The sequence below is a fragment of the Mastomys coucha genome, unplaced genomic scaffold (assembly GCF_008632895.1).
Source record: "Mastomys coucha isolate ucsf_1 unplaced genomic scaffold, UCSF_Mcou_1 pScaffold22, whole genome shotgun sequence".
Taxonomy (NCBI): domain Eukaryota; kingdom Metazoa; phylum Chordata; class Mammalia; order Rodentia; family Muridae; genus Mastomys; species Mastomys coucha.
The window spans coordinates 110,713,803-110,741,483 of NW_022196905.1; the positions used below are offsets into that span (position 1 = coordinate 110,713,803).

Sequence of the window (27,681 nt, forward strand, 5' to 3'; positions counted from 1 at the left end):
GTTCTTGTGGCTTATGAGTCACCAAGATGACAGGAGACAGAAGGTGGACACTTCCCCTGCTACTCTGAGATCAGCCAGTTCCATCTCTTTCACCCCTAACAGATGACAGTGATGAGCAGCAAAGCGACATTGTTCAAGAGGAAGACAAGCCAGTTTGATGAAGTGGATGATCTACTGTCAATGCTATCTTGCAAGTTCAGTCCGTTTGAGCCGCCCTCTCGCTGCACTGCCCTGGGGAGCTTGTGTTAGGGACTGCTGGGGTCCCTGCAGGGCAAGACACTGCATCTCCCACTGATTTCATTTGGTGTGAGTCACCTCAGCAGTGTGAAATGCACTGAGAAGGAATAGCTGGTGTGGGGCAAAGGCTGCAGGGGTGTCTGAGGGGCTACTTGGCCGTGACACCTGGCTCTACCTGGTGATTTACTGTGACATACACTGATTGAGGGCTGGGGTGGGAGTTGGGGGGGGACTTGGTACCTGTGCACTGTGCCACTAGTCAAGGTTTCTAGCCAGCTTACCCAACATGAATATGGAGGCAGGGCTTTTTAATCACTGTTGAGGTGAGGAACCAGGCACCTTCCTGGCAGAGGGGAGGTACCAGCTACCAGAAGGCGGTTGGATTGGGCCTGAGGCTTGAATTCTTTGTTTTGCATCTGTTTTCCTATCTAGAACACCCGTGAAGCAGTACCAACTTTCCAAGCTCCTGAGAGATGAAGGAGATAATTTGGGGTGTAGGAGTGCCTAGCGAGGGGTTCCACAGAGCTACTGCAGGGGCCTTCATTGTAGACTCTCAGCTCCGCCCACCCCAACTATGCTTTTTCCCCTAGAGAGGGATGTACCTTTCCTTGTAGCCTTCACTGGGTACAAACAGTGCTGTGTATGGTTATAAAAGCCTTCTACATGATGGACCTAAGGCTTCTCTTTCCTTATGTCTCCTGTGTAAGCAAGAGGAGCATTTCCTAACAGAGCATCCATCCCTCTGGCTCAGTAATGGCAGTGGCTGCTCTTCAGAGGACCTGGTCTCAATTTGTATCACTTGATACGAACTGGACAGACAGTCCACTTGGACTCAATGTCTGTGTCTTGGAAATGGGAGTATGTGTTTCTATCCTACTTATTGGACAGTAAGTTTCAAAAGAAAATAGTGGGTGGTGACTTTAGCTTGAGACACTAGGTTCTGGGGATTTTTATTTTATTTTATTTTTTAAATTTCATCTAAACATTCTGAAGTCAGGGATCTTCTAAGGGTGCAATAGGTCTGTGCTAACCATGAAAATCTGACTTGAAATTTGCACTCTGTACTTGTGTATATCTCTTGGGCACATCCTGCCCAAACAGGACAAGATCTAAGGCTTTAAGGACTTCCTAACACTGGGGCCCAAGATATCCTGAGGAGCTGGTTAACCGAAGTACCTGCACAATTTGGGAGGGGCTGTCTGTTCTCTTTGAATGTAGGGACTAGAGTGAAGAAACCACTCCCCATGTGGCCCTTCTTGAGCTCAGGGCAAGAGGAGTCCACCTGGCTGTGAATTGGAGCTCTTGGGAATGGCTGTGACATGCAATTTTATTGCTCCCCAGTGCCTCAGGTACTGGATCACTCACTCCATTCTCTGTCATTTCACAGTGGGATACTCAGGTGTCTTCAGTTCTGTGAGCTGGTCTTTCCTTTGAGGCCTGATGACAGAGTTCCTGAGTTTGGCTGCAACTCAGTGGCAACTTTAAAAGAGAAGTTAGATGGGAAGTTGCTACTTGGGAACATGGTGAATGTTTCGTGAGATCGCTTGGTGCTTCCCATTGTGTGCACACCTGGCAATAGGAAATATTTGAGGGTTTTTCCACTAGCAAATGGGAGCTTCGAGGGCTTGATGCTAAATGCTGTTCTCAAGCCCTGGCCAGTTATTACTGTCCCTTCTATCAGTTTGTGTGCACATTTATAAAATGGCAGTTCAGTTAAGAGTCCAGGCACCAAAGGGCTTTGTTTTAAGGCTTTGTGAAAAACTGGAGCCCACACCCTCTTCCCCTTAATGCAATCCATACCCAGCTCTCAAGGCATATGTGTTAAATGCCAAAGTACAATTTGTGCATTGGTCTTTAAAAAAAAAAAAATTCTTATCTGCATGTATTAACTGGTGAGATCCACTTGCTAGAACTAGGAAGAAAACCACTTCATGGTTGTTTTTTTGTTTTTGGTGTTTTTGAGACAGGGTTTCTCTGTGTAGTCCTGGCTGTCCTGGAACTCACTCTGTAGACCAGGCTGGCCTCGAACTCAGAAATCTGCCTGCCTCTGCCTCCCAAGTGCTGGGATTAAAGGCGTGCGCCACCACCGCCCGGCATGGTTGTTTTAATCACATTGATTTCCCTCAAAACCCAATAGTCATGGGAGACAGGCTCTGCATTGCTGTGGCTTTGGCACTAGCTCCATTTCTCAGTCATAGAAGGAAGCATATAGGAAGTGTCATCCTCACTGGGGTACAGCTTTTGGACAGTAAGTGCCAATCAAATTTCTCACCACAGGACTGGCTACCAGCTGCAAAAAAAAAAAAAAAACCTGCAGGTGGTTCAACGTGGTTGACCTTACCATTTCATAGGGGAAATTAGTTCTGAGGTTATACATTTTTAAGACTTTGGAATAAAGTTACTTTTTTAAACATATATTTCAATGGTCTTGATTTATGCCTTACCAGTGGATGTAAAAAACGGGGGTTCAGACTTTGTGCCTGTAATCCCCACACTTGGGAAGCTGAGGCAGGACTACTGTGGGCTTGATTAAGTCCAGCCTAGGCTACAGAATGAGACTTTGTCTAAAGAAACAATCAGCGGGGCTGGTGAGATGGCTTAGTGGGTAAGAGCACTGACTGCTCTTCCAGAGGTCCTGAGTTCAAATCCCAGCAACCACATGGTGGCTCACAACCACCTGTAACGAGATCTGACATCCTCTTCTGGTGTGTCTGAAAACAGCTACAGTATCCTTCCTTATGATAATAAAGGGATTTTTTTTTTAAAAAAAGAAACAAACAATCAGCACTAGCTAGCTAGCAAGGTGACTCAGCCTGTAAAGGTATTTACTTCCAAGCTTAAATTCAATCTCTGGGACCCACTTACTCCCAAAAGTTGTCTCCTGGTGTCCATATGCATGCCACGGGATCCCTCAACTAGCTGCACACACACACAAGATATAAATAAATGGACATTTTAAAAACCCTTTAGAAAAAAAGAGCTGAAAAGGTGGTTTTATTTTGTTCCCATTACCACTTGAATTGTGCACACTGAATGCATAAGTACAGAAAAGTGTGTAGCTCACCAATAGAGTGTTTATTAACTACATGTGGGTTCAGTTTCCAGCACTTCAAATAGAAACAAAACCAACCATCAAAAATGAGACCCTGAAGACAGCAGGAAACAGACATTTGGGAGATGAAGCACAGAAAGGAGGGGCTAGAGGGATGGATGGCTCAGTAATGGCAATAGCTGTTCTTCAGAGGACCTGGGCTCAATTTCCATTGCCCACACAGGACAGCTCACATTATTTGTCGATCAGTTCCAGGGAATCCAATGTCCTCTTCTAGTCTCTTAGAGACCCTTAAAGTATGGGCAGATATATGTGCAGACAAAACCACTCAGACAAACAAATACACACACACTCCTAGTGGTGACACTCTAGGGACAATACCATTGGCCTCCACAATATATTCAAAGAACACTGAAGAGAAAAATGGTAGAGGTGGGGGAAACAGCACACTAAAAAGAACTGGAAAGGGTGGAAAATAAGTCTGGGAATTGGGAATCTAAGGAGATCGGGGAGAACATCAGAAGTAAAATGGGAACCCAGGGGCTGAGGGTGGGGAATAAGCTATGTTAAAAATAAATATGCCTTTAGATATCGAGTGTGAAAGGGGGGGGACTGTTAAGTAAAAATGGTCGAGAAAGGGGACAGGCAAGTAGAAAACTTTAGTGTATGTATGTGTGTGTGTGTGTGGGGGGGGTCCTCAAAACAGACAACTTGGTATAAACTGTGGGTGTATTGTAGGAGACCTGAGGAGAACTGGGTCATAGAATAGTGTGCCTGGACTAAAAGCTAAGTGGAAGATAGAAGCATACAAAACAAGAATGTGGAGCAAGGTTTCGTTCAGGCTCACAAAACAGGGACGAGCAATGACTAAACCCATCACTTTTCCTTCCCTGGCTCCACATTAGAAAGAGATCCATGACTCAAAGGGAAGGAAATAGGGAGATTGAACTTTGAGAAAACAGTCCAGGGAACTGTTTTCTGGGAACAGGAAAAGGGGCTGGATCAACCTTGAGTGTGCCAGCGGTGTGGTGACAGGAGACTACCGGGGGATTACAGAGCCCATGAGAAACTCCGAATATAGGAACGACTACGGGAACTAAAGCAACTACTAAAACCCCCTTTTCTCCTACCCTGGCTCCAAGTTTAATCCACCTGACAACAGGACCAGGACCCGAGGAACCAGCATCTGAGGAAACCCAGAGAAAAATCCCAGGGTGTGTGTTTGTGTGTGTGTGTGTGTGGGGGGGTTAACCTTGACCTCACCTCCCCTTGGCCTTTCCTGCCTTTCCAACATCCCTCCCGCTGAGGCTGTTGTCAAGGCCATCATTCCAGCTCCCACATGATCCCTAGTTCCCAGCACCCCAGCATCATGACCCCAGCAGCTTACCTGAGCCCCTTAGTTTCTCCACACCACTCCCAGCTCTTGCCCCACCCCTCACCTTTACTCGCTCGAATTCTAGGCTTCCACTTTAGATGCTCTCGGAGGCCCCCAACCCAATCCTGCCCGGACTCGGGTTTTATTCCCGCGTCCCATCAGGCTCACGTCTCCTTAGCCCTCCCCACGTGCCCCGTCCCAGAGTCCCCTCAGTCTCACGTTCCCTCAGCCCCGTGTTCCCGTAGCCTGGTGTTCCCACCGACTCGAGTTTCCCCACTCACGCCCTCTCAGCCCGGGGCTCCCCTGCCAGGCCAATGTTCCACCCCCACCCCACCCCCCGCCTCGCGTCCCCTCGGCCTTGCGTTCCCCTCAGCCTGGCGTTCCCCTGGCCTCGCGTCTCATCAGTGCGGCATTTCCCCGGCTCCGGGTCCCCCTCAGCACCGTTTCCCGTCGGCACGGCGTTTCCTCCGCCCCGCGTCCCTTCAGTCCAGTGTTCCCCCGCCTCCGGTCCCCTCGGCCCGGCGTTCCCCCCACCTCCCGTTCCCTCGGCCCAGCGTTCCCCCGCAGCTCCGCGTTCCCCGACTCACCCCGCCGCCCCCGCAACCCTGCGTTCCCCTGCGCGCTCCCCGCCCCGGCCCCGCCCCCCACCGGCCGCCATGTGACGGGAAGCAGCTGATGGCCTCTGCGGGCGGCGGCGGCGGCGGCGGGCGCGGCCGCGGCGGGGCGGGGGCGGGCGGCGCGGGTGCGGAATGAAGGCCCGCGGCCCTGGGGGCTGAGGCGCCCGCCGCCTAGGGCGGGCTGCACGTCCTCATGGAGGCCGGAGGTGAGTGGGGCCGCGGCGGGGCGGCAACCGAGGCGGGAGCGCAGCTTTGTTTCACTTTCGATGTCAGCGGCGCCCGCCTGCCTCCGGTCGCCGCAGGCACAGGAGAGGGCGGGCGGCCGCATTCTCGGAGCCCACCAGGATGGCGCCAGGCCCGGGTCGCCTGCGCCGTGGCCGGGCTTCTGGCCTCAGCGCCCGCCGCTGCTCGGTAGTAGCGGCAGCCGCTGGGTGGGTGCCTGGGAACCGGGTGGGGCCCCGGACGCTGCCCCCGGGTGACACGTAGGACCCGACACCCTAGTGGGTGAGGTCCAGTCCTGGCCCTGCCCTTGTCCACAGCTGTCACCACGAAAGCTGAAAGTGAGAGCACGGGATGAACTTGCTGGCCGCCTGAAAAGCGCAGAGATGCTAGGGATGGCTAGACTTGCAGCCCCTCGGGGCTTCTCCCTGAAGGGCTTCTTGTCCCTGCGTCCTGATCACGGAATAGTGGCGTGGGTTGGGGGCCGGGGAGGGAGATGCTGTCGCCAGACTCCAGGGTCCTCAAATACCGGAGCTTAAAGGCAGTTTCCGTCGGGGAATTTTAGACATCAAGGCCTAGGGCTCAGACTTGTTCCAGGGAAGTTGAAGCTTCCCCTAGGTCTGGAGGACTCGGATGCACCCGAGGGCTTGCAGTGCCGGGTGGGTTGTTGGAAAGGCTGGTATTCCCTGGGGTGGTGTCCCCTTTGCATTTAGGAAATGACATTTCTTTGTTTGCAGGGGCCAGGCTTTCAGGGAAAGGTGTCGCAGCAGCTCTTCTTCCCGGGTTTCCATCTAGATTAAATCCTTTCAGTATTTTCCCCATAGAATTCTGTTTAAATGGCCCCTACTGTTTTCTTCTGTGACTCTTTTATAGCTTCCGTTCTCATTTCCATTGATGCCTCAAAGTTGTATCTCAAAGCAATCTGTGACCAGACTCCTTTTTTTAACCGGAATCTGTTCCAGTGCAGAGTTTTTTCCTAGTGATTGACGGCTGTGTTGTAGGGGTGCGGGCAGAGCTGTTGGGATTTGCCAAGCTACTATTAAAAAGTCCAGACACTAGGCCAGAGTTTTACCCTCTTTTCAAACTGAATAATGTCTTTTGTAAAGGGGTTACAATAGAAAACAGTAGAATAGTCGTTATAATTAATTTATTCATTCAACAAATATTTATTGAGTATCTGGTATGTGCCAGGTGTCCTCTAGGTCTTTGCTGGCCCATAGAAATATGATAGCAATATGTAATTTAAACATAGACACAATAAAAAAGAGAAACAGTTGATATTAAAAAGGATAACATCTAAAATATTTCAAATTGATTCACTTATGTGATGAAACAAAAGTTATAGGAATGTTTTGGGTACTGAAGAATTTTTCTGTGTGGGCGTTTTAGCTGCCAGTATGTCTGCACCACGTGGTGCATGCAGTGCCTGTGGGGGCCAGAAGAGGGCGTCGGAGCCTCTATACCAGGTTACATACAGATGGTTGTGAGCCACCAGGTGGTTCTGGGAATGGAACAGCAAAAACCGGCTAATATGCAATAACAGCTGAGCCATTCTGCTGAGACTTTACAGTGTGATGTGTACTTTATAATTTTTAAGAACTATTCTTAGATTTACTTTTTTATATTTTATGTGTGTGAGTGTTTTGCCTGTTCATATGTCTGTGCACCATGAATGTAACTGGTGCCTCCAGAGGCCAGAAGAAGGCATCAGATCACCTGAAACAGGAGTTCCAGACAGTTGTGAGCTACCATTTGGGTGCTGGAAATCAAGCACAGGCTCTCTGCTAGTGTGACAAGTGCCTTTAACTGCTGAGCCATCTCTCCAGTTCCATGTGTTGTATTCGTAAAGATTTATTTGTGTATTTCATGCATGTGAGTACACTGTAGCTGTCTTCAGACACACCAGAAGGTGGCATCGGATCCCATTACAGATGGTTGTGAGCCACCACGTGGGTGCTGGGAATTGAACTCAGGACCTCTGGAAGAACAGTCAGTGCTCTTAATCACTGAGCCATCTCTCCAGCCCGTATTATATTATTAATAGACCTGCCACAGTTCAGAGGCTCAGTAACTGCTTGTGGCTGGTGACTAGTGACAGACAGGCAAGGTGGTTTGAGGAGGAAATAGACCCCAGATGCATGCTAACCACAAATGCAACCCAGAATCCCCTAGGGTAAAGAAAGCTAAATGACTAAAGCTAAAGGACAGTGACTTAGTCACTGTTATGAGTTAGGAATGTTGCCAAGAAGGTGACATGGACACAGAGCCCTGCTTATTATGATGGAGCAGCCAGTCAAAACTCTCCAAGCTGGGCTGGAGAGGTGGCTCAGCTGTTAAAGGCTAGGCTCACAACCAAAAATATAAGTGTTTGGTTCCCAACCCCCACGGCTGTCTCTCCAGCCACAAAAAAAAAAAAAAAAAAAAAAAAAAAAAAAAAAAAAGAAAGAAAAAAGAAAAGACCTCTCCAAGCTGATGGCATGGCCTAGCAATGCAAAGGCCCCTGGCAGGAGGAAAGGTTACCAAGCTTGCTGCCATCCATGTTCCTGCCTCCACCTCTGTTAAAGGGGGTCTCCTTGTGCAGAAGAGGCTTTGATAATTCTCCTTCCCTTCTGCCTACTGTCCATATCCCTTGTTTAGTTGGGAAACCTGGAAGGTTAGGGAAATTTTGGTCAAAGGTTACAGAACCTCATCTAGCTAGGGTAATGACTACAGTTAATAACAGTTATGTACTTGGAAATTGCTGACAGGTTTTTAAGAGAGTCGTCTATGAGAAAAATTCAAAGCATGTGAAGGAGTGCATACGCTCATTAGCTTAACTGAGCCCTCCACTCCCTGTATGTTAGCTTTTCCACTATCCATACTTCACCCGGTGTCCAGAAAGTATGCAGTGCATATTAATTTAACAAAGCCCTGACCCAGCCCCGGAGGGTAGTGCAGGTACAGCCTCAGATGAAGCTGGATCTTCCCAGTTCTGCTTGGTTTGTTTTGATGTTCTGCACTAATTATGGTTTTGTTTTCCAGTAGCCAAGTTTAGTTTGGGCCCAGACTCCAGGAGACAGGACTGGTTTCTTCTTTTAGAATCTAGATTCCTGACCTGAAATAGCAAAAGATGAAACCCCCAAATCCCAGAAATAGAGTGTGAATTCTGGGTAGGGCTAGGGTGTGAGAACTCCTCGTGAATGATGGCTAGCACAGGCATCTTGGTAGTCTAATGAGCTCCACTTCCTGTGTATTTAAGAGGTATTGCCTGTCCGTTTGTCACAGGTATCTCCTGATAGCCTGACAGCTTGCATTGGGAACAAATATACAAAATTTGCTGCTATGAGCAGACTTCTTAGTGCTTGGGGTGGGGCCAGGGGGGGTGGTAGGGAGTGGTAATGACCTCAGAGTTCTAGAAAGGAATTAATGAGGAATTGTGTGTGCATGCCTTTAATCCCAGCACTTGGGGGGCAGAGGCAGGCAGATTTCTGAGTTCGAGGCCAGCCTGGTCTACAAAGTGAGTTCCAAGACACTCAGGGCTATACAGAGAAATCCTTTCTTGAAAAAAACAAAACAAACAAAAAGGAAAATAAATGAGGAATTGTGAAGTCACTGGATTAGGGGCTGAAGGGAGTTGTCCTTTGAGCCAGACACAATGAAGATAAGGTGCAGCCATGAAGAGGCGTTCCTGTGAAAGGAACAGGGGACTGTGGTGCAAAGTCCTGAGGTTGGAACTCACTGAGCTTAGTCAGATGGGAGAGAGCAGGGGCCTGGTACTGCAGGAGCTGAGGGCAGAATCAGGGTAAGAGAGACTACAAGCTAAGAAGGAAGAGCGGATGAGAGGAGCCAGAGCAAAGCCCAGAGAGCAGTGAGAAGACTGCCTAGAAGGCCAGGCAACAGGTGCTGCTGGAGAGATTCAAGTAGGAGCCATTGGGATGGAAAGGAAGGTTTGCTGAGGCTTTGGGAGACAGACTTGAAGGAACTTGACAGTGAATTTGGCCTGGGCAGTGAAAGAAGCAAAGGCTGAGCCCTTTTATTTTGTGTAGAGTGCCATCATATCAGAAGAGTGGCCAGTGTGTGTGTGTGTGTGGGAGGAAGTGAGTCAGGTGTAAGTGTACCAGGATGGACGCAGTTTTCCCAGCCTTATCATGTTGACACAGAGGCCAGAACATGTTCATATCCACAAAGCAATGCTCATGCAGACATGTATTTGCATAGATGAGAGGATTCCAGATGCCAGCACACACACATCTCTGGCAGGAGCCATTTGAGTTTCTCTCTATATACAGCAGTGTAGGCTTAATGTATTAAAACTTATATCTCCATTCATTTCAAGCAATAAATATTTTCTTTATAAAGCCAAGATATGATGCACTAAGATTCTATTTGAAGTTTTAATTTCTAGCAACATATTTTATGAACTAAGATGTATCTGTTGGTTTAGTGAGATCGCTTAATGGGTTTTCAAAGCATTTGCCACAAAAATTGGTTTAGTCCTTCAAATTCATGGTAGAAGGAGAGAACTGGCTCCTGAAAACTGTCCTCAGACCTCTTCCTACACATGCCCTGTGACATTTGTTTATGCCACACATACACAATCATGTAAATCCTTAAAGAGATACAAATGCTTTCCTATTATATACATAGTAGAAAATGTGTGTTTTATATGTGAATCATCACCTTCTGCTTCACCAAGATCATGCTAACCTTGGATTGCATGGATTATATGACAGATCATTTCCCCAACAGTGAAATGACTCAGTTCAAGCCAGGACTATATTAAAGGCAGGTTTGTTGGGAAGCTGCCCTCCAGTGGGTGAATTCACTGGCCCCAAGGATTGAGGCTATGGGGAGGGGTGAGGGAGGAGACAGATAGACAGACAGACAGACAGACAGACAGACACACACACACACACACACACACACACACACACACACACACACACAGACCCAAATGCCTGGATTATATAGGGAAGGGCAGTTATTATCTAGGGCAAGAGCAGGCCAGCTCCTGGGCTTTCAAGTTCAAGGATGGGGGCAGTGTATGCCAGGTAGGAACTGAAGGATGCTGGGAGAACCTGGAGGCCAGGTCTGCTTTGACATGTAAAACATGCATCTCAGTCCCTTGTTCTGGGGGGTGTGGAAACCAAAAGGTATGTGCACCTAAAAAGGGTGCTGTTCCTCTAACTAGGAGAAGTTCCTCCTTGTAAGGTGTATAAACATAAGAAGATACATAAAAGGAGGCTTTGAAATAGATGAAATATAGCTTGTTAAAATTACTTTCTGAGGAGTCCTGGAGAGGTAACTCAGTAAAGAGCATTGGCTGCTCTCTTAGAGGACCTGGGTTCAATTCCCAGCACCCACATGGTGGCTTAAGTTCCAGAGAATCCAACTCCCTTTTCTTGATTTTATGGACACTGCATACATATGGTATCAATGTACATACAGGCAAAACCTCATACACATAACTTTTAGGAAACACATTATTTTCACAGAGAGTATTAAATCCCAGAACTGCTGAAGTGGGATGTGCATAAAAGGTTAAAACTTCTCATTCTTCAGGCTCTGACTTACAAGTCAGCCATGGCATTTAGACGACCTGTGGTTGGGTTGAACAAACACTGTCTACTCTTAGGAGATAGAAGGAGCTCTCAGAGAGGGAGGCTCGGTCATCTTGGTGGTTCGGAAGATGCTCAAGTGCCGGCCTACAGTTTGGGCTTCTTTCCTTATAATAGTAGGAAGCTGGGGGCTGCCTGTCAGTAGATTAAGTGCAATTCTTAGAGAATGAATGGGATGTGTTGGGAAAGAGGCTTAGACTGTGCAGGGCAGCATGGTAGGAAGCTGCTTACTGGGGAGCTTAGTGCTGGGGTGTGGCTATAGACCTGGCTCAGGCAGCTGGGGGCCCTGGGATGTATTTGCTGTGCCTTTTCAGCTTTGGTGGGGTCCCTGGGAACAAAAGAATGAATTAGTAGTCACTTAGATCAGGTTAAACCAAGGCTAAGAAGACTGTGTGAAGTAGGAAGTAGAGCCATTAAGTCTGTTCTAGAAGGAAGTGAGGAGGTGTGTGGGCATGAGAAGGAGCCCTTGAATTGAAGACATCAGGTTCCTTTTGAGGGGTACCTTAAGAGCATTCCTGGCAGACACAGTCGCCTCTCACTTTCTTCTTCTTACACATTCACAGGAAAAGGAGACTTCATTCACCAAGTCCACCACCACACCAAGGTTGCTCTGAGTCACACTGTGGGGAGGGTGGCCACTGAGTAACCACAGTGGAATGTAGCCTGTGGCTACTGTTACTGCCCTAGGTCATTTACCGACAACTCTTTCTCTCAGTCTTGGGCAGACAGCAGCTTCCCTAGTCTGGTGTTAGGCTGGGAGAGTGTGTTTTGAAGTATGATCTCTCCTTTCCCAGAGGAACCACTGCTGCTGGCTGAACTCAAGCCTGGGCGCCCCCACCAGTTTGATTGGAAGTCAAGCTGTGAGACCTGGAGTGTGGCTTTCTCTCCAGATGGTTCCTGGTTCGCCTGGTCTCAAGGACACTGCGTGGTCAAGCTGGTCCCCTGGCCCTTAGAGGAACAGTTGTAAGTCCTCTTTCTACCATGGGGAAGGAAGGGAGTCCATGGCGGGGAACTGGGTACTTTCCCAGGCTGTTTCCTGCTCTTTGGGAGTCTTTTCCAAGGTTAGGTGGGCAAAGAAGGTCTGAACACTTGAGGGCATGATCGTGAGGACCCAAGGCCCCACATTCTGGACACAGGGAACTGGGTCCGTAGAGAGTGTGTTGGCCTCATACTGAATCTTTGAACAGCTTTATTGAGCTAGAACTGATACCACATGCAGTTAGTTTGTCCGTGTGAAGTATATAATGCTAGCTGTGCCCCATGATCTTGTAATCAGTACTAGGGAGATGGAGGCAAGAGGACCACCAGGTGAAGGATAGCCTGCACTAGATGTGACTCTGCCTCAAAAGAAAATCTCTGAAGAGTGTACAGTGCAGCGTTTGCACAGAGCTGTGCACTTGCTACCGGAATCAGTTCTAGAGCACTGCCACTTCCTCAGAGAGCTAGACTGGTCTCCATTGTCCTCCATGGCTTTGACCACAACTACTGTGTCTTGTGCCCCAACTGTGGGCTCACCTGTCCAGGGCTTTTTTTTTTTTTTTAAATAAGATTTATTTCTTTTATGTAAGTACATTTTATTTATTTTATGTAAGTAGCTGTCTTCAGACACCCCAGAAGAGGGCATCAGATCTCATTACAGGTGGTTGTAAGCCACCATGTAGTTGCTAGGATTTGAACTCATGACTTCTGGAAGAGCAGTCAGTGCTTTTACCTGCTGAGCCATCTCTCCAGCCCTCTGTCCAGGACTTTTTACTGGGATATTTCTGCACAGGACTCTCTTAACACAGCTCCAAATAGTACCTGGCAGTGTGTGCGTGCGTGCGTGTGTGCGTGCATGTGTGCGTGTGCGTGTGTGTGTGTGTGTGTGTGTGTGTGTGTGTGTGTGTGTTTCCTGCACAATGACATAGTACTAGTGTAGATGCCAGACTCAGTTGACAGGTTTTATATTTTATTTTATCTGCTCTGAATGTTTTTGGACATATCTTCCTAGGCCTGTGCATCCAGTGTTAGACTGAGGGAGTGAACGCTGTTTTTCAAAGTAGTGGTAAAGTTATATGTGACTCCAATAGGGTCTGAAATTTGAGGCTTCCTTGAAACACTTGACACTGGTCCTCACTTTGTTCCTGCCTGGCACTCCTGGTTAGAGGTGGGGTCTGATTTGTATTTCCTTCCTGCTACCTGCTGAGCCTTTTCCTGTGCTAGTGGATCTGAGTCCTTCCTTCAGAGGGTTCCACCTCCTCAGATCTCTGGCCTTTTCTAACTGGGTCTTTGTTTCCTTCCTGTTTGTTTTTTTCCTTGGTTTTCTAACCTAGTTTGTAGTTTCCGCTACCAGTGTTTCTCCTGGTGGATGTGTCTTCCTTCTGTCCTGAGGTATTCATTTATTCAGTTGAGTCTGGATTTCTTAATTTACTCAGCCTGTATGCATGCATGCATTGTAAATCTTCTTCATTTGGCACTGCACAGAGGCAGAGAATCCAGAAGTACATCAAGCTTGTACGTCAATGCCAGGCTCCTGGCATTTCTCATCAGTAATGCTTAGGTACATTTCGTGGGAAGCTGTTGCCTTGATACTGGTAATGCCACCAAGAGCCCTGATTGTCCTAGGACGGCCAGGCACTGCTAGAGAGGAAGGTGTGAGTTACACAGTCTGGAACCACTTCCTGGAACCTAATTCCCAGGAATCCTTGGATTGTCCAAAGAGGGGGCCTCTGAGGTGACTGGTGGTAGGCTACCTCCTGTGTGGCTTCACCCTGAAAAGTGAGTTGGATGAGTTTCTTCTCTAACAGGAAGGGAAGGTCAAGGTCACTCTCTATGAATGTGTTACATTTTGTAAATAGAGCTAGAGACTCTTTGTATCTGGGTTTGCGTCTAGGGTCGGCTTATTGTCTGAAGAGTCTTTTTGTTGTTGTTATTTTCCTCTAGAGTACTCTTACTCTCAGTTGCATACATCATTGCAGGCAAATACAGCCCTCTTTTGATAACCAAAAACTTGGGGAAGGCTGTTTGAATGTTAGGTTTTTTTCCTGTATCATTTACCAAAACAAGAAATGTATTCACTAGTATGTTAATGAGAAATTACTGGTTTGGGGAGATAGCACGGGTTTTGAAGAACAATAATCCTGTGCAGTGTAAGCAGATGACTTCTTTTTAAAAGTAGTCAGGCATGGCACTGCCCCTGGAACTACAACTGCTAGTGAGGCTGAGGCAGGGCAAGGCACTGGGATAGGATGCAGCTCAGTCACAGTATTACACAAGATAGGCATGTACAGTAGAGCAATATGTGTGATAGGATCCATGGGACTTTCAGAAGTGAGTACACAGCTGTTCCTAGTGACTTGTTTACTGTGGTTAAAGTCTGGTTGGACAGTGAGTTGTAATGTCCTGTGCTGGACCTTGGACCAGGCCTCTGTAAGTGCTCTGTCACACAGCTATGGCCCCAAGCTGAGTAGTTCTCATTATTTATTTCTGGATCTCCTATTGTGTCTTGCATTTCATAAGTTAACGTAATTGGTGCTGGCACCATTATATTCTTGCTGGGGTATCTGACCTTGTCTGCTTGTTTATTCATGTATTGGTACAACAGGTGACCCAACCTAGGACCTTGCCTATGTGAGAAAGGTACTCTATAACTGAGCTACACCCCAGCCCAGAATAGTTATGCATTTGGTTTTCTGAGACAGGGTCTCTCTGTGTGGCTCTTATTATCCTGGAACTTGGTATATAGACCAGGCTGGCCTTAGACTCCCAGAAATCCAAGTGCTGGGATTAGAGGTGTGAGTCCCCACACCCAGCTATTGGACATTTTTTTAAAAATGCTATTAGCCAGGCATGGTGAAGCATGCCTTTAGTCAGAGCACTCAGTAGGCAGAGGTAGGTGGGATACTCAGTGAGTTCCAAGACAGTCAGAGTTACACAGCAGAGTCCTGTTCCCGCCCTATTCTATTAGAAAATCCTTCTGTTAGTGAGTGGTACCTGCCATCCACCAATATTCATGCACACCACTTTTAAGAATAAAGATTGGTTTTAAAGGTTTATTTATTATATATAAGTACACTGTAGCTGTCTTCAGACACACCAGAAGAGGGCATCAGATCCCATTACAGATGATTGTGAGCCACCATGTAGTTGTTAGGATTTGAACTCATGACTTCTAGAAGAGCAGTCAGTGCTCTTAACCACTGAGCCCTCTCTCCAGCCCAAGAATACAGATTTGAAAAACAAAATGTGTGCGTGCATGTGCCTGCACAAACGTGGAAGGCAAAGGACAACTTGCAGGTGTTAGTTCTTTTCCACCTTTTGGGTCCCAGGCATCAAGCTTGGGCTGTCACCTTGACAGCAGCTTCTGAGCTGCTGAGCCATTTCATCTGCCCCAAACTTGAAAATTTTTAATTCAAATGAAGTCAGTTTGTGCTAATTTGAGCAGTGGTTCTCAACCTTCCTAATGCTACCACTCTTTAATACAGTTCCTCATGTTGTGGTGACCCTAAAATTATTTTCACAGCTACTTCATAACTGTAACTTTGCTACTGTTATGAGTTGTAATATAAATCTCTGTGTTTTCCAGTGGTCTAAGGCCACCCCTGTGAAAGGGTTGTTTGACACCCCCCCCCCAGGGGATTCGAGGAACACGTTGAAAACCACTGCTAGAGCCTCCTATTCCATTAGCACCTTCTTCTAAGTGTCCACCTTGCCCTCCCTGCAGTGTATCTGTCTCTCCTGTGACACACTCAGTAGCATCCTCAGGCACCCAGAGCATTTTCTGTGTGTTGGGCTAGGATGTGCTTGCTGAGAACTCCTCTGACCTTGTGACCTAGTGAAGTAAATTGCACTAAAGCAGCGACTTCAATGAAGGCCTGTGACACTTACCCATGCTTTAGTCAATGAAGAGCCTGTTCATGACAGTGAGACTGTACTGCTTGTGATGTTGTGACTGTCATAGTTTATGTAGGCCACTTTAGGATCCCCAAGGACAAACTGCAGAGTTCTCAAGAACATAGCCCTTTGTTGAGCCATGGATGACTTGACTTTTCTAGAAAGACCCAATATTAAATGAAACAATCCATAAGTACTCCTCATTCATCCCTTTGAGTGAAGTGGTAAGATGCACCCTTCATTCAGATACGGAAGCAATAAAAAAGCTAGAGGTTCTAAGCTGTTCCATCCTTTCCATGGCTGCTCCTTTTTCCTTTCTGAGATAAGGTCTCTTTATGTGGTCCAGACTGGTCTCAAACTACTGATCCTCCTGCCTGGCCTTGTAGGTGCTAGGATTACAGGTGTGCAGGACTACACACCTAGCTCTGTGGCCCCCTTTTTTGCTGTTTTGTTTTGTTTGTTTGTTTGTTTGTTTGTTTTGAGACAGGGTTTCTCTCTGTAGCCCTGGCTAGCCTGGAACTCGCTCTGTAGAGCAGGCTGGTATCAAACTCAGATCTGCCTGCTACTGCCTCCCAATCACTGGTATTAACAGTGTGTCTTTTGTGGCCTGCCTTTCCCAAGATGAGAAACTCTGGTCCCTGTGTCAGGGTCAGGCATGTGTGGGCAGTATGGACAGGGCAGTGACAGGTGTGGATTGGTCAGGACCCATGACAGAGACCTAATGATGAGAAGAGGCCAATGGGTAGTTTGATCTCAGTGTCTACACCCCAGCATGAGTTGCTTCATACCTGGAACCTGAATTCACATGGTAGAGGAGGGACCTGAACCACTAACTCTGGTGAGCACACCAGAGTTCTGTGTGGCCTTGTCCTGCAGCCCACCAGTGCTGTTTTTATCTAGAATAGTAATCTCTTCACAGGTAATGGCTCCCGAGGCTGTGTGGGCCAGGTCTGTCCTCCTGTCCAGCTCCTTCAGTATCGTGCACAGAAATAAGGGGGCCAGGGTTCCAACAAAACCTCTATCTTCAAAATCCCAGTCAGTGGTTGGGGATGGATGGCATATCTCTAACCTCAGCTCTTAGGAGGCAGAGACAGTCAGATCTCTGTGAGCTCCAGGCTAGCCAGGACTATATGGTAAGACCCTGTCTCCAAAAAAACAAACAAATCCTGTCATTTTCTACAACACTGGTAAAATAGAAGACATTCTAAGGAGTAATATAAAGTAGGCATAAAGACACAGCATATGACCTTTTCCTATGTGGAATCTGAAGCAGAACTCCACAGCCTGGAGTTCAGTGCTGGCTACCAAGGGTTAGAGTGGCGAATGGATGGATGTTGGTAGTGCTGGAGCCCTGGTGGGCAGCAGGGTGAGTTCTGTGACTCTGGGATCCCCTTGGAAGGTGTACCAGGAGAAGTTTCCCGATGCTCTGTAGTAGCAGGTGTGAGGAGAAGTTTTGGAGGCATTTACCCTTTGTCTCTGTACATCACACACACACACACACCAGCACGTAGTACACTGTCAGTATAGACAGTTTCCATCAACATACGTTGACTTGTAAGATATGACAAGTTACAGAATTGTTGGAGCAAAAGCAGAAACGGCCAGCCTGGGTGTGTGTGCTGCTGACCTCCAGTGTAGGCTGGAGAATCTGCGTTCTCCAGATGAGTTTGTTGCCATTTTAGAATGTATTGCACTATGTAGTTGACAGCAATGGGGTTTAATGCAATGTTTTAGAGCAAGTGACTATAAAGCAGTGCAGGCACATGCGCTGTTGGGAATAGGATCTCTCATGGAGTAAAGCTGAGCTTGCCTGGGGATCTGGGGTCCTTATCTGGTTTCCTCCAATTGAGTATACAAAAACAATCAACATAGTCCAGAAAAGTGAGGCTTATTGTCTGCTGGTCAGGTATACTTTGGGAATGGTAAACTTGTGCTTTCAGGCCAAACCCCAGAGCCGTCTACTTAACCTGTGCCATTGTGACCATACTGGGCACAGTGGTGGACAGGGCTTTGGGCTTTGGGCTTGGGGCCTGAGCTTCACTTTCCTGGCCTTGTCTCCCAGGGGAGTGGGAGAGGTCAGGGCTGAGATTTGAGATTCCCAAGGGCAGTGTCCTGTGAGCTGTGCTGTGGTTGACTATTCTGCGGATGGGTCCCAAGCTAGATGTCCTGTCAAGGAGGTAGGTGGAGGAGGCCCAGCATCACCTGGACTGTAGTGCATGAGGGCAGCCTCATTATGCACCACATGGGCTTTAGTGGCAAGAGAGGGTTCACTTCAGTCTTCTTTGGTGTACCTGAGCTGGAGATAAGCCTGATGGGCAGGAGCAGCAGAGAAAAAGTACTCAGGTTCTACTTTGTCTGTCCTGCTTCCAAACATACACTGTGCATTACACACATTCCCATGGGGAAACGTGCTTGCTTCTCTCTAGGACCAAAACCCAAGAGAACTTTCTGAGCAAGCACATGGCTCCCTGGAGCCTCTGTGCTCTACTTACCCCACAAGGCTGGTTACCCCACTTCAGGCTGATGCAAGTCGGATGAGCCAAAGAAGTAAAGCCCATGTCCCATGAATTTCAAAAGGAATTGAAGCCATTCCAGAGTTCATCAAATGCCAGAAGTAGCTTCTAGGAATTGAGAGTCTGGCTGGCAAGGTGGTTGACATGTTATAACTGTAGATTCATTCAGAAATGTCTGCTTTGCCCAGTATCCCTAAAGGATTCGAAGCCAAAAGCCGAAGCAGCAAGAATGATTCAAAAGGACGGGGCAATCTGAAGGAGAAGACGCTGGACTGTGGCCAGATTGTGTGGGGGTTGGCCTTCAGCCCGTGGCCCTCTCCACCAAGCAGGAAACTCTGGGCTCGTCACCATCCCCAGGCGCCTGATGTCTCTTGCCTGATCCTGGCCACAGGTCTCAATGATGGACAGATCAAAATCTGGGAGGTACAGACAGGTACGTCTTTCTGGCTAGTACTAGGTCCAGGGCAGTGTGCTCTTTCTTGATTTATGGTCAGATCCCACCCACTGCCAGCTGGCTGATGAGTGGGCACCAGCCAGCGAGCCTGCCTTCACTTTACACTGACCTGTTCCCTCCAGGACTTCTGCTTCTGAATCTTTCTGGCCACCAAGATGTCGTGAGAGATCTGAGCTTCACACCCAGTGGCAGTTTGATTTTGGTCTCTGCATCCCGGGATAAGACTCTTCGAATTTGGGACCTGAATAAACACGGTAGGGGGCAGGGGCTGAGCTACTTGGTCCTGTGCTGACTGCTGCCTTCATCTCAGCAGGGCCATTTCATGTCTGAGCTGCCTTCCTCCTCCATTTCAGCCAACAAGGCTTTCTGAGGTGTTCTTGTAGCCACCCTGTGGCCTCAAAGTACTGAGCTAAAGGTGTTTTTAATATCAGAGTTCACTGCACAGCTGTCCTGCGGGGGAAGACTCTAAGACCCTCTCAGGGTCAGCACCAACACCCAAGTGCTTGTACCTCATACATAAGCTGCCATAGTATCTTCCCAGAACCCACATCTTCCTAAGGGCTGACTCTAGAGGACTCACAGTCCCTAGTGTGGCGTAAATGCTCTGAGAACAGTGACTATATCTCATTTAGGCACTACTGACAAGATTAGATTCAATACAGACAGACTTTCTTAACATTTAACTTACTATTATTTGTCCCAGATGTGTGGGGCCATTGCCTGCATATGGAGGCCAGAGGACAGCTTCCAGGAGTGAGTGCTCGCCTCCTGTCCATCTGGGAAAATGATGGCCATAAACTCCTCTTCCCTCTCACCATTCAAGGGCCACAGCAGAGCTGTGTGGGACTGTGCAGTACACAACTTGTACAAGCAGAATGCTGTAAAACTGACCGCCTGCAGTGAGACAGTTACTCTAGGCTGAGATCTACTTCAGAAAGACACCTGCATCTTTTTTTTAAAGATTTATTTATTTTATGTATATCAGTACACTGTAGCTGATAGATGTAGCTGTGTACAGATAGATGGCTGTGAGCTTTCATGTGGTTGTTGGGAATTGAATTCTTTTTTTTGTTTTTGTTTTTGTTTTTGTTTTTGTTTTTTTTTTTTTGAGACAGGGTTTCTCTGTGTAGTCCTGGCTGTCCTGGAGCTCACTCTGTAGACCAGGCTGGTCTTGAACTCAGAAATCCGCCTGCCTCTGCTTCCCAAGTGCTGGGATTAAAGGTGTGCGCCACCACCACCTGGCAAGAATTGAATTCTTAAGACCTCTGCTCACTCTAGTCAACCTCGCTTGCTCTGATCAGCCCCGTTCACTCCAGTCAACTCTGCTTGCTCAGTCTCTGCTCGCTCCAGCCCAAAGATTTATTTATTATTATACATAAATACACTGTAGCTGTCTTCAGACACACCAGAAGAGGGCGTAAGATCTCATTAGAGGTGGTTGTCAGCCACCATGTGGTTGCTGGGATTTGAACTCAGGACCTTCGGAAGAGCAGTCAGTGCTCTTACCAGCTGAGCCATCTCGCCAGCCCCAACACCTGCACTTCTTTCTGGAAGCCCCCAACTAGACTGCTTTCAGACCAAGGGCTCCTGGCCAAAGGAGGCAGGCACTGTCCTCCAGAGAATACTGCAGTGTCTGGAGAGGTTGGAAATGGCTTCTCATGGGATGCTGGTCAGCATCTGGAATACACAGGCTAGCTCATGAGGGAGCCTTGAAACCTGTTCTGGATCACATACACCTAGGGGCAACTGCACTTACAAATATTCAGAATGTGCTTTCCTCCGATCAATGCACATTGATCCGCAGCCAGCCCACATACCCATGAACACAGACTGCACACATGTGGCTTTATTGTGACTGACCATAGGTTGAAAAACAATTTTTTTGAGGGATGTCCAGGCTGGCAAGATATCTCAGTGGTAAGTGAATTTGCTACTAAGCATGATGATCTGAGTTAGTTCCATCTCCAAAACCCATATGGTAGAGAGAAGAAATGGCAAAGGAGGCAGTCCTACAAGAGGCAAATTCCCCAACAGTGAGACTGGGCCAGTGCCACGCTGTAGTGGCTGGCCTGTCCCCCATATGGGGCATTTCTCCTACCTTCTTAGCAATGAGAATGCTGATCAGTGCCCTAGTAGCTTGGACTTCATGGTACATGTCACAGCTCTGAGGCCTTGTCAGCAGACATCTGCTTCTGTGCTGGAGGCTGGAAATCTTAAGACCAAGGGGCTAGCCCATGGCTGATGACAAGGAGCTCACTCCAGCTCATAGATGGCTATATCACAAGACACCCAGGGCTCTCTAGGTTTGCTTTCACTACTCCCATTCTTGAGGGCTCCCTACTCATAACCAATTTAATTTCTTAAAAGACCCCATTCCAAATGCCATCTCTTAGAGATGATGTTTGTATCCTATGAGTTTTGGGGCTCTCCATAGTCTATGGCATCTTGTAGATAAACAGTTACAGAGGTATTTAGAGTGTCCTCACCCAAACTCCTTGATCACTGCCTCCACCCTGCCCCCCAGTGGTTTCTGTCTGGTATAGGAGCTTGAAACCAAGCAGATGAAGATAGGTCTGCTAGCAAGGACCTGTAGCAGTCTACACCCACCTGACTTAGAGACACTACAGCTAAGATGCCCACCAGTACCAGACCTGCTGTACTTTTAAGACAGGGTCTCTCTATGTATTCCTGGGTGTCCTGGAACTCTCTGCATAGACCAAATTGGCCTTTGACTCACAGATCTCCTGCCTCTACCTTACAAGTGCTGGGATTAAGAGCTTAAACCACTATCCCTAGCTCTATCTCCATCATATTTCATGCTGGGTGTGTATGAAATGGCTTAGCCTAGGTTGGCCCTGGACTTCATTGGAAGTTTTCCTCGCCAAATGCCTGAGCACCCCTGATGGGAAGGTTTGAGGGGAGACTCAGCAAATCCCTTGCTAATGAGAGTGGACTGAGTGGGGATGACTGACCATGGGTAGAACAAAGTGGACTGGGGGGAGGCGTCTCTTTTGTTTTTAAGGTTTATGTATATTTAATGAGAATGTATGCACATCGTTCATAGAGGCCAAAAGGAGGTGTCAGATTCCTTGGAATTGGAGTTAAAGATGGGTGTAAGCTGCCATATGGATGCTGGGAACCATAACTAGGTCCTCTACAAATGCAGCAAGTATCTCTGAGCCAGCTCTCCAGTAGGGCTTTCCAACAAGCGAGGACAAGATACGTTTGTTACCGGGTACCAGGCCTTGTCCTACTAACCTGACTAAGCATAATCCACATACCCATGAACACAGGCTACACACACGTGGCTTTATTATGATTGACCATAGGTTGAAAAACAATTTTTTTGGAGGATGTCCAAGTTATGACAGATAGGTTACCAAAGAAGCATAGCCGACTTTGACAGACTAATCACTTACAGCCACATGTACTCAAGAATCTGTGAGTTCTTTCTTGTGTTTTTTGCTAAGCTTTCCATAATATGTTCTGCTCTTTCCTGCCTTCCCTTGCTTACATCTTTCACACATCCCTTGAAATTGGTAACCCCTGTCAAGAACCCAGGATGTATCCATCCACAGTGTCTGCTTGGGAACACACTCCTGAACAAGCACACATTGGGTTTTGAGGTCATTTCATAAGAATAGAATTGTATTCCTCATCTTTTCTCCTGTATATTGCAGTTTTCACTAAGCAATACCCCATGTGAGGAAGTTTCTATTCCTTCTGAACCACAGGCTGGGCATATGCCTTCCCTCATTGATTCAAGCATTCTCATGTGGGGCCAGCCTTGGGGTTTGGGAACGGAAAGTCCAGGCCTGAGAAGATGATGCACAGCACCCTTCATACCCTGAGCGCACAGCATAGTGGCACTCGCAAGCAGGTCTGACCTCAGAGCGCCTCTGATGCCTCTGATGACTGCTAGCGTGCTTGAACAGACTTCCGTATGGCACTTTGAGAGGCTGTCCAGCCTGGATAGGTATGAGTACTTATGGTGCTAGGTTCTTAAAAAGATTGTCCACTGAGCTGTGCACTCTTGCTATCCTCACCTGCAGACTAGAGGAAGCTGCAGGGGATGAGCACCCTTAGCTTTTCTGCTGCTGCATTTGTAGATTGTAGGGGTTTCCTTTTCCCTTTGATTTCCAAGTGTTTGTCACAGTTCTTGCCCTGCACTAGAAAGTGGGTCTTTTGCTGAGCTGAGACCTAGAAGGCTTTGCTGGTCTTTTATTTTGAGGGCTGATCGCCTTCTGTTCTTGTCTGGCAGGTAAGCAGATCCAGGTGTTATCCGGCCATCTGCAGTGGGTTTACTGCTGCTCCATCTCCCCTGACTGCAGCATGCTGTGCTCTGCAGCTGGTGAGAAGTCGGTAAGCCTCCAGTGTGTGCCTGTGCACGGCATGTGTGTGTGTGTGTGCTTGAGCCACAGTCCATCTGCCAGTGTGTCCCAGCAGAGGCGGGTTGGCGGGCTCCGGCCCTACACAGCACTCAGGAAGCTGAAGAGTGAACATGGCCGTGGAGAGGAGGATGTGGGAGTGAGTGCTTCATCTCTGGAGGAGGTTCCTTTTCCAAAATGGTGAAGTGCAGTGTTTTCAGACCTTTTCTTCCCTGTTGGAGTCTAGGATTTTAAAAACTACAGCCCACACCCAGACCTGAATTTGAATTTCTTCAGTTTGACTCCATGTGATTAGAATTCCAGTCCAAACCCTGACAAGAGCAGTGCTTGTCTGTTGTGTTCTAAAGATATTGGAGCCCGGGCAGTCTGGAGAGGTAGCTTCTCTTCTGCTTGTGTAAACTCACTGATCTTAGATGTGACAGATTTGAAGGGGTCACTATTTGGCATAGCTCAGGAACTTGGTCATGGAAGTGAAGCACTTTCCTTTTCTTTTTTGGAGACGGTAGTATAACCGAGGCTGACCCTGAACACCTGATCCTCCTACCTGCACCCCCCAGGCCCATTTTATGCAGTGCTGAGATGGAACTCGGGGCTTTGTGAAGTGTTTGGCAAGCTCTCTACTACTAACTGAGCCATATCTCCACCCTCAAAGAGTTTTGTAAAGATAAAATAGGAAATCCTATTTTGATGATTCTCATCAAGGTTTAAAGTTACAAGCTAGGTCAGATGCAGTCATGGGCCAGATTGCCAGGATTCTTAATCAAGATGTTGGAAGTCTGGGAAAGGTGTTGCTGTTTGCTACACTGGATCTAGCTCATATCTGATCCTATGCTTGGCTTCAAGTGGAACAAGCTGTCTTGTCAACTCCTTTAGGTGCTTATTTAAACCTGCATAAAAGCCGGGCAGTGGTGGCACATGCCTTTAATCCCAGCACTTGGGAGGCAGAGACGGGGATTTCTGAGTTCGAGGCCAGCCTGGTCTACAGAGTGAGTTTCAGGACAGCCAAGGCTATACAGAGAAACCCTGTCTCGAAAAACAGAAAAACCAACCAACCAACCAAAAACCCTGCATAAACAGTCCTAGGAAGGTTGTAGAAACAGAGAACTTGACTTTCTCTGGCTGAGGGGCAGCATCAGGCTTTCTCTTCCTGTCACTGGTGTCTAAACGCCTTATCTCTGCCCCTCACCAGACACATTTCTGTCCTGTTGCAGGTCTTTCTATGGAGCATGCGGTCCTACACACTAATCCGGAAACTAGAAGGCCACCAAAGCAGTGTTGTCTCCTGTGATTTCTCTCCTGATTCTGCCTTGCTTGTTACAGCTTCGTATGATACCAGTGTGATTATGTGGGACCCCTACACCGGCGAGAGGCTGAGGTCACTTCAGTAAGGACCTTGTGGGGTTATGTGTGTTTTCTTGGAGTCTGGGACGAGGAGCAGCTTGGATGGAAGAGCAGTTGGCTCAGTGCTTTTCTGTTTTGAGCTCTCTTCAAGTAGTACAAAACCAGTGGCTGTTTCTACCCATTAGCTGTAGTACCATGTCCAGAGTGACTCTTGGCAGAGCTGGTATCTCCAGGATAAATTCTCCTGCCCTCACAAGCTTGCTCCACTTTCTCCTCCATTTCTGTTGCTTCAGAAGCAAATAATAGTAGTTCTATAATTATCACAGATCAGCCTGAAAAGTCGGTTTTCACTGTGGCATTTAAGTGGACCTGACCTACTTTACGTAAGGAAATTAGCACTAGGAAGTGTTGTGAACCCTTCTGACATCTCGAGACACTTGGGGCATTCAAGGGACCTTGTTTTCTAGTGTGCAGTTGCTACAGTTTTACACAAGTACAGGCCAGAGCATTTGTTGTGCTGCCTGCAGGTGAGGATTCTGGGGGAGGGAAGCCAGCATTCCAGACCTACTGTTAATTTGCTTTGTAGTCACACTCAGCTTGAACCTGCCATGGATGACAGTGATGTCCACATGAGCTCCCTGAGGTCTGTGTGCTTCTCACCTGAAGGCTTATATCTTGCTACAGTGGCAGATGACAGGTAAGGAGCATGAGCTTAGAGCTAGCTGCCTTCGAGCTGACCCCTAGCCCAGCTCACAGGTACACTTCTCTCTCACCCAGGCTCCTCAGGATCTGGGCTCTGGAACTGAAGGCTCCAGTTGCCTTTGCTCCTATGACCAATGGTCTCTGCTGCACATTCTTCCCACATGGTGGAGTTATTGCCACAGGGTATGTATATGCATTGAACAGATGGGCAGCAGTGTCTCATGTATACCATGAACAAAGTGTCTAGAACAGTAATGTCATCTATAGATGTTAGTAATCAATGTAAATGCAAGGAGAGACCTGTATGTGGTCCATGTTACCTGAATGGCCAATTCCACAAGGAGGCATAAGATAATGTCATGCCGTTTTTTATACAGGAAGTCTACAGCTGAGGTCACCTTACAGATCACATCTGTACTTGGTACATGGCTGTTATTGTGTGAGCTCAGGGCCTTCTCATGCTAGGCTCTTGTCATCAAAGGTGTTTTTGTTGTTTTGGACAGTCTCAAAACTCAATAGTCTTGAGTTCCTGGGTTTGGGTTCTCATCCCACTTTTAATCTTATGAAGCAGCTGGGACCACAGTCATGGGTCACACCCTGGCTTCTAGGAGTCCTACTAAATAGCAGTCATTACCCAGCAGTTTGCAGCTTTTCCCAGTCAGGGCCTACTTCAGCTTCTGGAGTCTCCATTTCAGGTCAACCCAGAACCACCACTGTCCATTATAATGAAAGTAGCTCTCTGGGGCTGCTAAGCACTGGTCTCTGTTGTTTCAGGACAAGAGATGGCCATGTCCAGTTCTGGACAGCTCCCCGGGTCCTGTCCTCACTGAAGCACTTATGCAGGAAAGCCCTCCGAAGTTTCCTGACGACGTATCAAGTCCTAGCACTGCCAATTCCCAAGAAGATGAAAGAGTTCCTCACGTACAGGACTTTGTAGCAGTGCCAGCTACCCCATCTCCTGCAGCAGAAGCAGTACCAGGGACTGGCTAGGATGGAGCCAGGCTGGACCAGTGTGGACCTTTGTCCCACGGCATGTGCAAGTAGGTCTGAGTGACCCCACGTCTGTGGTGCCGGCCTTACCTCGTCTTCATCCGTGGTGAGCAGCCTTTGTCAGTCTAGTTGTTTGAAGCCAAGTGCAGTTGTGGATGTTTGGGTCATAAAGGCAAGCAGGCTCCAAGCTTCTCTGGTGGCAGCCAAGTCCACATTCCCTTAACTGGGAAGTACCTACCACATAGGGTAGTGCCTGCTGCCTATTTCCAGTTGGCAGCTGCAAGGTTTGAAGTTCCTCCATTCTGGTCAGAGGAACTTTGGTATTTGGTTCCTTACTCAGCTGCACATGGACTGGCTGTGCTCCTCACCAATACACTAGTACTGGCTTTTATTTTCCTGTAAACAGTGGTGTGCATGTGTAGGAAATGACAAGCGAGTATATCAGATCATATGAGGAAGTGTTCCTCAAGTGCATGACGGTCAGATGGCCATTTATCAGCATATTTATTTGTATTTTCTCAGCAGATATTAAGGTACAACTGTGTTTTCTCAATTGTCTCTAAGAACCAGAGTTCTTAAGTGGCCCAGTTGTGGAGCCAAGTCTCAGAGTTGTGTGGAGTCAGTGCTGACATCACTGGCTTGTGCTGTCACGTGTGTTTGTCTCTGCTGCTTGACCTCACGGGATTTACCCTCCAGTTCAACTGCCCAAAACAGATAGCCCCTTCCAAGCACCGTTCTTTGTTAGCGGTAGCAGCTACCTATTCAAGACGCCTCACACAAAATCTGCCTTAGGAAAGTTAATATATTTTAAATTATTTTAAAAGAAACTGAACATCTTATTCTTTGGCCTTTCTTAATTGATGCTTTATGGAGGCAGTGTTAACATTGTATAGTGTGTGCATAAGAGGAGAGGAGTCTCCTCTATTTGAAGAACATTGCAAAATGAGGCTTTTATTGAAGGGAGAAAAGAGAAAAAGAAAAAAAGAAAAAAAAAGCCTGTTTCTGTTCTTTTTTTTCTCATTAAGAAGCAAAACAATCTTTAAACTAAATACAAAAGGAGAGCGGGACACCAGCGGCTACTCCGCCACATGGCCAAGATGCTGCTTCCAGCACAGGCCAGTTGGCTGCAACTTCAGACACAGCTTGCAACTTGGGGAGCAAGCTCTCCATGGACAAGAAAATAGATTTCTCCCTTTGACAGCCCATGCTGAAAACATCTTCCCCAGATGCACCTTACCTATTGTGCACCAGGTGCCCCCCAGTGGCCCCTCAGCTAGCCCAAGGGAAGTCTGGTTCCAAGGTAACAAGTCTGACTATAAGTCTA

General features: G+C 47.6%; 3 protein-coding genes across 4 annotated transcripts in view; all 3 read left to right on the top strand.

Moving 5' to 3' along the window:
• Positions 1-2,652, top strand: part of Vsig10 (V-set and immunoglobulin domain containing 10) — a 33,827-nt gene extending 31,175 nt beyond the window's left edge. The window contains exon 9 of the mRNA XM_031337625.1: positions 103-2,652. Within this exon, the coding sequence (XP_031193485.1) occupies positions 103-158 (56 nt within the window). The 3' untranslated portion in view covers positions 159-2,652. The remainder of the gene's footprint in view (positions 1-102) is intronic.
• On the top strand, positions 2,377-5,340 carry LOC116104627 (vegetative cell wall protein gp1-like). Its single transcript, XM_031391131.1, has 2 exons — positions 2,377-2,485; positions 4,910-5,340. Exons 1-2 carry the CDS (start codon positions 2,377-2,379, stop codon positions 5,338-5,340), a joined length of 540 nt encoding a protein of 179 aa, XP_031246991.1.
• Positions 5,316-27,354, top strand: Wsb2 (WD repeat and SOCS box containing 2). 2 transcript variants are annotated; one of them, XM_031337628.1, is made up of 9 exons: positions 5,316-5,487; positions 11,892-12,060; positions 18,671-18,915; positions 19,059-19,190; positions 23,198-23,298; positions 24,536-24,708; positions 25,252-25,362; positions 25,443-25,550; positions 26,142-27,354. In XM_031337628.1, the coding sequence occupies exons 1-9, from the start codon at positions 5,475-5,477 to the stop codon at positions 26,302-26,304; spliced, it is 1,215 nt and encodes a 404-aa protein (XP_031193488.1). In that variant the 5' UTR covers positions 5,316-5,474; the 3' UTR covers positions 26,305-27,354. The 2 variants fall into 2 exon arrangements, with proteins under 2 accessions (XP_031193488.1, XP_031193487.1); XM_031337627.1 differs by lacking the exon at positions 5,316-5,487 and having other exon boundaries at positions 11,873-12,060.
• The last annotated feature ends 327 nt before the right edge of the window (positions 27,355-27,681 follow it).

Coding starts and splice junctions, on each gene's coding strand:
- Wsb2 (XM_031337627.1), top strand. CDS start 11,873: ATGATCTCTCCTTTCCCAGAGGAACCACTGCTGCTGGCTGAACTCAAG. Junction 18,916..19,058: donor AATCTGGGAGGTACAGACAG/GTACGTCTTTCT, acceptor TGTTCCCTCCAG/GACTTCTGCTTCTGAATCTT. Junction 23,299..24,535: donor CTGCAGCTGGTGAGAAGTCG/GTAAGCCTCCAG, acceptor GTCCTGTTGCAG/GTCTTTCTATGGAGCATGCG.
- LOC116104627 (XM_031391131.1), top strand. CDS start 2,377: ATGGGAGACAGGCTCTGCATTGCTGTGGCTTTGGCACTAGCTCCATTT. Junction 2,486..4,909: donor TGGGGTACAGCTTTTGGACA/GTAAGTGCCAAT, acceptor GTGTTCCCGTAG/CCTGGTGTTCCCACCGACTC.